The sequence below is a fragment of the Mixophyes fleayi genome, chromosome 7 (assembly GCF_038048845.1).
Source record: "Mixophyes fleayi isolate aMixFle1 chromosome 7, aMixFle1.hap1, whole genome shotgun sequence".
Lineage (NCBI taxonomy): Eukaryota > Metazoa > Chordata > Amphibia > Anura > Limnodynastidae > Mixophyes > Mixophyes fleayi.
This window is the reverse complement of record NC_134408.1, coordinates 702,867-711,641: the sequence shown is the minus strand read 5'-3', so window position 1 is coordinate 711,641 and position 8,775 is coordinate 702,867. Positions and strand designations below refer to the sequence as shown.

General features: G+C 53.6%; 1 protein-coding gene across 1 annotated transcript; it reads right to left on the bottom strand.

Annotated features, from left to right (window-relative positions):
• On the bottom strand, nt 1-8,320 carry PHKG2 (phosphorylase kinase catalytic subunit gamma 2). Its single transcript, XM_075178726.1, has 9 exons — nt 8,090-8,320; nt 7,806-7,981; nt 3,999-4,053; nt 3,860-3,925; nt 2,583-2,746; nt 2,418-2,508; nt 1,837-1,990; nt 520-645; nt 1-425 (listed from the first exon to the last, which is right to left on the bottom strand). The coding sequence occupies exons 1-9, from the start codon at nt 8,182-8,184 to the stop codon at nt 165-167; spliced, it is 1,188 nt and encodes a 395-aa protein (XP_075034827.1). The 5' UTR covers nt 8,185-8,320; the 3' UTR covers nt 1-164.
• Nucleotides 8,321-8,775: the final 455 nt, after the last annotated feature.

The following is an 8,775-nucleotide window of genomic DNA, read 5'->3' as shown; positions in this document are numbered from 1 at the left end:
AAAAAAACAAAACAAAACATTTTATTTATAATCACAGATTGGAAATTAAGAAACAATTCTCTGCCCACCCTCGTGGTTCTCACACAGTTCTCCCAGCCGATATCACCGGTGCCCCGAGCACATGATGTTGGATGAATACTCTGTACGTCATTGGTCAGATAGGGCTACATATCCCCCTCTCGCTCCTCGTCTTCCCCCATTGTCAATAAAAGGGCCTTTGGCTGATTCTGGAAGAGAGCCGCACGATTCTGCCTTTCGCCCTTTTTCACCCAGTGGCCGTAGATGCGGAACGCACAGGCATCAATAAGTCGCCGCACGCCCTTCACGCCATAAGGGTCCCGTGTGAGAAGTTCACTTGTAATAGGCCGAGCCCGGCGCCATCGGACCAGAATACGGACACAAGCCAGCGCTGCCCAGGCTGCGATCTGTGGGAATACAGCACATAGACAAATAACTGGACACTGCTCAGCACAAAGACGTCTCATCACTTTACATAAACAGCTACGTGGACAGACTGACCCGAAACCGGTAATAGGGAGCAATGCTGGATCCCTCGTCCCTCTGGTGGCTTTGGAAAAACGCATGTTGGAGAGACTGGTCTGCTGAAAGACGGTTCTCTGGGGACACCGTAAGAAGACGAGAGATCTACAGGGAGATGAGAGGAAGGGAGGAGAGAGGCAGCTGTAGAACACTGAGTGTAGATTATATTCCCTACTGGATTGTGGTATCAACACTTAAATGATGCTGCCCCCAATTCTCCACATCATACAGGGAAAGTCCAGATGTAGGAAGTAACGCAGTAAAAGGGGAGTGAAAGCAGCCCCTGTGCAGCTACTGATTATATGAGTACTGTATCGCTATGAAGCCAAGTGTGCTGACTGACAAAGGCGCCGTAATTCATCAGGAAGACGCACAATTTTATAGTATGAATAAAGTGCAGGGACTTCCCTCCTATCGGCTCTGCACCCGCCCCTGCAGAGCCTTCCCTCCTATCGGCTCTGCACCCGCCACTGCAGAGCCTTCCCTCCTATCGGCTCTGCACCCGCCCCTGCAGAGCCTTCCCTCCTATCGGCTCTGCACCCGCCCCTGCAGAGCCTTCCCTCCTATCGGCTCTGCACCCGCCCCTGCAGAGCCTTCCCTCCTATCGGCTCTGCACCCGCCCCTGCAGAGCCTTCCCTCCTATCGGCTCTGCACCCGCCCCTGCAGAGCCTTCCCTCCTATCGGCTCTGCACCCGCCCCTGCAGAGCCCCTCACCCACACAGATGGTGTAAATACGACTCTTAGGAGGAAGGTGGTTTCTTATCTTCTGACCACCAATGTCATGAAGCGACACAGGATTGTTGGGGGTGGAGGAGTAATTTAAAAGGGATGTAGTTATATTAGGTTGAGATGAAAGAAATAAAAACAGATTTATTATAGAAATAAGTCAGACTATACAATATGTTTAAGGCATGCTGGATTTATTGTGCAAAGCCTGCCGTTATTTTCTATGTATATTTGCACAATACCACTTCCTCTGTGGATATAATCACCAGTATCTGTGTGAGACTGCTCAGTACCACCTCAATATGTTCTGTATGTCATTCTCAGTATCGATGCTCATTCTGTACAAACGCTCAGTACTATAACTGCTCCTCTTATGTTGTAATTCTTAGTATCTGTTTTTACTCTGTCTCTATGGCCTAGTGCTCAGTATTACTTCTCTATCCATATTAATGAATAAGTATTTATGCACAGTACCAATATGCTCCTAGTGTTTGCTCTGTGTTTATGGATCTTTAACGTGAACGACTGATTCATATTATACAGCGGTCTATGCCGATTGGTCGTCCTCACCAGATCTTTCACCGTCACCGATCGGTCATCCCACTCCGGGGAACTGAACTGAAACCGCCCGTCCATAATCATACGAAGCATCAACATCTGTCTACGGTGCCAGAAAGGAGGCGATCCAGCCAGTAGCGTAAACATGATCACCCCACATGCCCACCTACAAAACAGAGCAGATCACGTACATGGAAGACCCGCCAGGAACCATAATTGTAATGTGTGCAGCCTGCTCCATCCTACCAGCGTCATAACAAATGTACATACATGTACGCAGCGTGCTCCGTGCTACCAGCGTCGCGACAAACGTACATACATGTACGCAGCGTGCTCCGTGCTACCAGCGTCGCGACAAACGTACATACATGTACGCAGCGTGCTCCGTGCTACCAGCGTCGCGACAAACGTACATACATATACGCAGCGTGCTCCGTGCTACCAGCGTCGCGACAAACGTACATACATGTACGCAGCGTGCTCCGTGCTACCAGCGTCGCGACAAACGTACATACATGTAAGCAGCGTGCTCCTTCCTACCAGCGTCATGACAAACGTACATACATATTCCCGCAGTCTCATGTTACACTCACAGGTCCACTTCCTTTCCGTATCCCGGATGTGTCTCATCCATAGAACATTTGAGAATTTCTGGCGCCAGATATCCGGGGGTCCCACAGAGCTCTGTAAGACAGGATCAGATGATCACACACACACGGTAACGGGACCAGACAGTGACCTCCCTGCACCATTATCACCTCGCAACTTCTCTGGATGCTTTAGGACGCAGCTGAAACCAAAGTCGGAGAGTTTGATGTTGAGACAGTCGTCCATGAGGATATTTTCCGGTTTCAGATCACGGTGTACAATGTTATTAGCATGAAGGTATGAGACGGCCTCCAGCAGAGAGCGCATGATGCATCTAGAACACAATAATTATGTTAGATTCCACCAGACAGACAGCGACCGAGCGGCGTGTATGGGTTGCAGTAGAGAGCGAGCAGCAAGCGAGCAGTGTGCTGTAATGTGAATGGGTTGCAGTAGAGAGCGAGCAGTATGCTGTAAAGTGAATGGGTTGCAGTAGAGAGCGAGCAGCAAGCGAGCAGTGTGCTGTAATGTGAATGGGTTGCAGTAGAGAGCGAGCAGTATGCTGTAAAGTGAATGGGTTGCAGTAGAGAGCGAGCAGCAAGCGAGCAGTGTGCTGTAAAGTGAATGGGTTGCAGTAGAAAGCGAGCAGCAAGCGAGCAGTGTGCTATAAAGTGAATGGGTTGCAGTAGAGAGCGAGCAGCAAGCGAGCAGTGTGCTATAAAGTGAATGGGTTGCAGTAGAGAGCGAGCAGCAAGCGAGCAGTGTGCTATAAAGTGAATGGGTTGCAGTAGACAGCGAGCAGCAAGCGAGCAGTGTGCTATAAAGTGAATGGGTTGCAGTAGACAGCGAGCAGCAAGCGAGCAGTGTGCTGTAAAGTGAATGGGTTGCAGTAGAGAGCGAGCAGCAAGCGAGCAGTGTGCTATAAAGTGAATGGGTTGCAGTAGAGAGCGAGCAGCAAGCGAGCAGTGTGCTATAAAGTGAATGGGTTGCAGTAGAGAGCGAGCAGTATGCTGTAAAGTGAATGGGTTGCAGAAGACAGCGAGCAGCGAGTGAGCTGTAAAGTGAATGGGTTGCAGTAGAGAGCGAGCAGTGTGCTGTAAAGTGAATGGGTTGCAGTAGAGAGCGAGCAGCAAGCGAGCAGTGTGCTGTAAAGTGAATGGGTTGCAGTAGAGAGCGAGCAGCAAGCGAGCAGTGTGCTGTAAAGTGAATGGGTTGCAGTAGAGAGCGAGCAGCAAGCGAACAGTATGCTGTAAAGTGAATGGGTTGCAGAAGACAGCGAGCAGCGAGTGAGCTGTAAAGTGAATGGGTTGCAGTAGAGAGCGAGCAGCAAGAGAGCAGTATGCTGTAAAATGAATGGGTTGCAGTAGAGAGCGAGCAGCGTGATGGTGCATTAGGTCCATGACTGTACGTCAAGTGATAAAACAGGGGGGTAAATATAATATATTACCTGGTCTCCTTCTCACTCAAGGTGACCTTCTCGGTCAAGTAGTCAAAGAGTTCCCCCCTCTTCATCCTGCAGAGAGAGCCCAGATTACCCAGAGACCCCCAACATCACTCACTAACCAGCAATGTCACATGATACTCACAAGTCGAAGACCAGGAATATAAATGTAGAAGACTCATAGGAATCGATCAGCGTTACTGCAAGAGAAACGGGGGAACGTCAGTGTAAGGGCAGAAGCGTGCCGGCGGAGAGATTCTCCCCCTGAGCAAGATACGTCATCTACGTGAGTATCCGACCTCTAAATCTAATTTTACACTCACAAAGGCCCTAAGTCATTATAATAAACAGGAGATTAGAGGTGGATGGGAGAGGAAAAGTGATATATAGAGGAGGAGGGGTACTTACAGGTAAGGGAAGGGTAGCTAGCAGCAAGGGAAGGGGTAGTTACAGATACGGGAGAGGTAGCTAGTGGTAAGGGAGGGGTACTTACAGGTACGGGGCAGTTACCTGCACTTACTGATGGAGGGGAACGTACAGGTACGGGGGGTACATACAGGTACAGGGGGGGTACATACAGGTACAGGGGGGGTAGGTACAGGTACAGGGGGGGTAGTTACAGGTACAGGGGGGGTAGTTACAGGTACGGGGGGGGTAGTTACAGGTACAGGGGGGGTAGTTACAGGTACAGGGGGGGTAGTTACAGGTACGGGGGGGGTAGTTACAGGTACGGGGGGGGTAGTTACAGGTACAGGGGGGGTAGTTACAGGTACAGGGGGGGTAGTTACAGGTACAGGGGGGGTAGTTACAGGTACAGGGGGGGTAGTTACAGGTACAGGGGGGGTAGTTACAGGTACAGGGGGGGTAGTTACAGGTACAGGGGGGGTAGTTACAGGTACAGGGGGGGTAGTTACAGGTACAGGGGGGGTACGTACAGGTACAGGGGGGTACGTACAGGTACAGGGGGGGTACGTACAGGTACAGGGGGGGTACGTACAGGTACAGGGGGGGTACGTACAGGTACAGGGGGGGTACGTACAGGCACAGGGGGGGTACGTACAGGTACAGGGGGGGTACGTACAGGCACAGGGGGGGTACGTACAGGCACAGGGGGGTAGTTACAGGTACAGGGGGGTAGTTACAGGTACAGGGGGGGTACATACAGGTACAGGGGGGGTAGTTACAGGTACAGGGGGGGTAGTTACAGGTACAGGGGGGTAGTTACAGGTACAGGGGGGTAGTTACAGGTACAGGGGGGGTAGGTACAGGTACAGGGGGGTAGTTACAGGTACAGGGGGGGTAGTTACAGGTACAGGGGGGTAGTTACAGGTACGGGGGGTAGTTACAGGTACAGGGGGGTAGTTACAGGTACAGGGGGGTAGTTACAGGTACAGGGGGGTAGTTACAGGTACAGGGGGGTAGTTACAGGTACAGGGGGGTAGTTACAGGTACAGGGGGGTAGTTACAGGTACGGGGGGGTACGTACAGGTACAGGGGGGGGTACGTACAGGTACAGGGGGGGTACGTACAGGTACAGGGGGGGTACGTACAGGCACAGGGGGGTAGTTACAGGTACAGGGGGGGTACATACAGGTACAGGGGGGGTACATACAGGTACAGGGGGGTAGTTACAGGTACAGGGGGGGTAGTTACAGGTACAGGGGGGGTAGTTACAGGTACAGGGGGGGTAGTTACAGGTACAGGGGGGGGTAGTTACAGGTACAGGGGGGGTAGTTACAGGTACAGGGGGGGTAGTTACAGGTACAGGGGGGGTAGTTACAGGTACAGGGGGGGTAGTTACAGGTACAGGGGGGTAGTTACAGGTACAGGGGGGTAGTTACAGGTACAGGGGGGGTAGGTACAGGTACAGAGGGGGTAGTTACAGGTACAGGGGGGGTAGTTACAGGTACAGGGGGGGGTAGTTACAGGTACAGGGGGGTAGTTACAGGTACAGGGGGGTAGTTACAGGTACAGGGGGGTAGTTACAGGTACAGGGGGGGTACATACAGGTACAGGGGGGGTAGTTACAGGTACAGGGGGGGTAGTTACAGGTACAGGGGGGTAGTTACAGGTACAGGGGGGTAGTTACAGGTACGGGGGGGGTAGTTACAGGTACAGGGGGGGTAGGTACAGGGGGGTAGGTACAGGTACAGGGGGGTAGTTACAGGTACAGGGGGGGTACGTACAGGTACAGGGGGGGTAGTTACAGGTACAGGGGGGGTAGTTACAGGTACAGGGGGGTAGTTACAGGTACAGGGGGGTAGTTACAGGTACAGGGGGGTAGTTACAGGTACAGGGGGTAGTTACAGGTACAGGGGGGTAGTTACAGGTACAGGGGGGGTAGGTACAGGTACAGGGGGGTAGGTACAGGTACAGGGGGGTAGTTACAGGTACAGGGGGGGTACGTACAGGTACAGGGGGGGTAGTTACAGGTACAGGGGGGTAGTTACAGGTACAGGGGGTAGTTACAGGTACAGGGGGGTAGTTACAGGTACAGGGGGGTAGTTACAGGTACAGGGGGTAGTTACAGGTACAGGGGGGTAGTTACAGGTACAGGGGGGGTAGTTACAGGTACAGGGGGGTAGTTACAGGTACGGGGGGGTAGGTACAGGTACAGGGGGGGTAGGTACAGGGGGGTAGGTACAGGTACAGGGGGGTAGTTACAGGTACAGGGGGGGTAGTTACAGGTACAGGGGGGGTAGATTACAGGTACAGGGGGGGTAGTTACAGGTACAGGGGGGGTAGTTACAGGTACAGGGGGGGTAGTTACAGGTACAGGGGGGGTAGTTACAGGTACAGGGGGGGTAGTTACATGTACAGGGGGGGTAGTTACATGTACAGGGGGGGTAGTTACAGGTACAGGGGGGTAGTTACATGTACAGGGGGGGTAGTTACAGGTACAGGGGGTACATACAGGTACAGGGGGGGTAGTTACAGGTACAGGGGGGTAGGTACAGGTACAGGGGGGGTAGTTACAGGTACAGGGGGGTAGTTACAGGTACAGGGGGGTAGTTACAGGTACAGGGGGGGTAGGTACAGGGGGGTAGGTACAGGTACAGGGGGGGTAGTTACAGGTACAGGGGGGGTAGTTACAGGTACAGGGGGGGTAGTTACAGGTACAGGGGGGGTAGTTACAGGTACAGGGGGGGTAGTTACAGGTACAGGGGGGGTAGTTACATGTACAGGGGGGGTAGTTACATGTACAGGGGGGGTAGTTACAGGTACAGGGGGGTAGTTACATGTACAGGGGGGTAGTTACAGGTACAGGGGGTACATACAGGTACAGGGGGGTAGGTACATGTACAGGGGGGGTAGTTACATGTACAGGGGGGTAGTTACAGGCACAGGGGGGTAGTTACAGGCACAGAGGGGTAGTTACAGGCACAGGGGGGTAGTTACAGGCACAGGGGGGTAGTTACAGGTACAGGGGGGGTAGTTACATGTACAGGGGGGGTAGTTACATGTACAGGGGGGGTAGTTACAGGTACAGGGGGGTAGTTACAGGTACAGGGGGTAGGTACAGGTACAGGGGGTAGGTACAGGTACAGGGGGGTAGGTACAGGTACAGGGGGGTAGGTACAGGTACAGGGGGGTAGGTACAGGTACAGGGGGGGTAGGTACAGGGGGGTAGGTACAGGTACAGGGGGGTAGGTACAGGTACAGGGGGGGTAGGTACAGGGGGGTAGGTACAGGTACAGGGGGGTAGGTACAGGTACAGGGGGGTAGGTACAGGTACAGGGGGGGTAGGTACAGGGGGGTAGTTACAGGCACAGGGGGGTAGTTACAGGTACAGGGGGGTACATACAGGTACAGGGGGGGTAGTTACAGGTACAGGGGGGGTAGTTACAGGTACAGGGGGGGTAGTTACAGGTACAGGGGGGGTAGTTACAGGTACAGGGGGGGTACATACAGGTACAGGGGGGGTAGTTACAGGTACAGGGGGGGCACTTACTGATAGAGGGGTGATGGGACACCTGGTGTAGTATCTCCAGCTCTTTGGCTGTGGACAGTCGGACCTCCTGCAGCTGCTCCGGACTCATCCTCTCCGGTGTCACCTCTATAATCTTCACGGCGTACTGGCGTCCGGTCTCCCGGTGTATACAGCGCCGGACGGTGCTGGAGACCCCCCTGACAGACAGATGTGATGTAATCACCCCACAGAGAGAACACGTCAGACCAGCATCACCCTCCACAGACATCCCGACTACCTGAGGTTGTCAGGGCCCCGCCCCTCACCTGCCGATGATCTCCTTCGGGTCATACTTCTGGTAGAACTCTTTGGCTCCGGCCCAGTCCGGGAGCTCGTCACGTGCCTCCAGGTCACGTGTCATGGTGTGACGTCACGGCCCGGGGTCCTCAGTGCGGGGTGTGGGCAATGTCACCCGACCGCCATCTGCCCCGATTCATACCCGGGAACACCGGAACCGACGTCATCCACTTACTCCGCCCCCCAGGCTGGTTACCGGGCAACGAGACGCACTTCCCGCCGCAGTAAAGTCATGTGACTGGGTCACGTGTTACTGTGTGATATAGAGGAGGAGATACCGGGTAATGGACAGCAGAGGGCGCTCTTCAGTCTGTGTGTGATATAGAGGAGGAGATACCGGGTAATGGACAGCAGAGGGCGCTCTCCAGTCTGTGTGTGATATAGAGGAGGAGATACCTGGTAATGGACAGCAGAGGGCGCTCTCCAGTCTGTGTGTGATATAGAGGAGGAGATACCGGGTAATGGACAGCAGATGGCGATCTCCAGTCTGTGTGTGATATAGAGGAGGAGATACCGGGTAATGGACAGCAGAGGGCGCTCTCCAGTCTGTGTGTGATATAGAGGAGGAGATACCGGGTAATGGACAGCAGAGGGCGCTCTCCAGTCTGTGTGTGATATAGAGGAGGAGATACCGGGTAATGGACAGCAGAGGGCG

What these genes read in the sequence shown, in the direction of transcription:
- PHKG2 (XM_075178726.1), bottom strand. Translation starts at nt 8,184, where the DNA reads ATGACACGTGACCTGGAGGCACGTGACGAGCTCCCGGACTGGGCCGGA. An exon ending in GTCCCATCACCCCTCTATCA is followed by an intron (nt 4,054 to 7,805) that starts GTAAGTGCCCCC and finishes TTTCTCTTGCAG; the next exon opens with TAACGCTGATCGATTCCTAT. An exon ending in TTGAGTGAGAAGGAGACCAG is followed by an intron (nt 2,747 to 3,859) that starts GTAATATATTAT and finishes ATTGTGTTCTAG; the next exon opens with ATGCATCATGCGCTCTCTGC.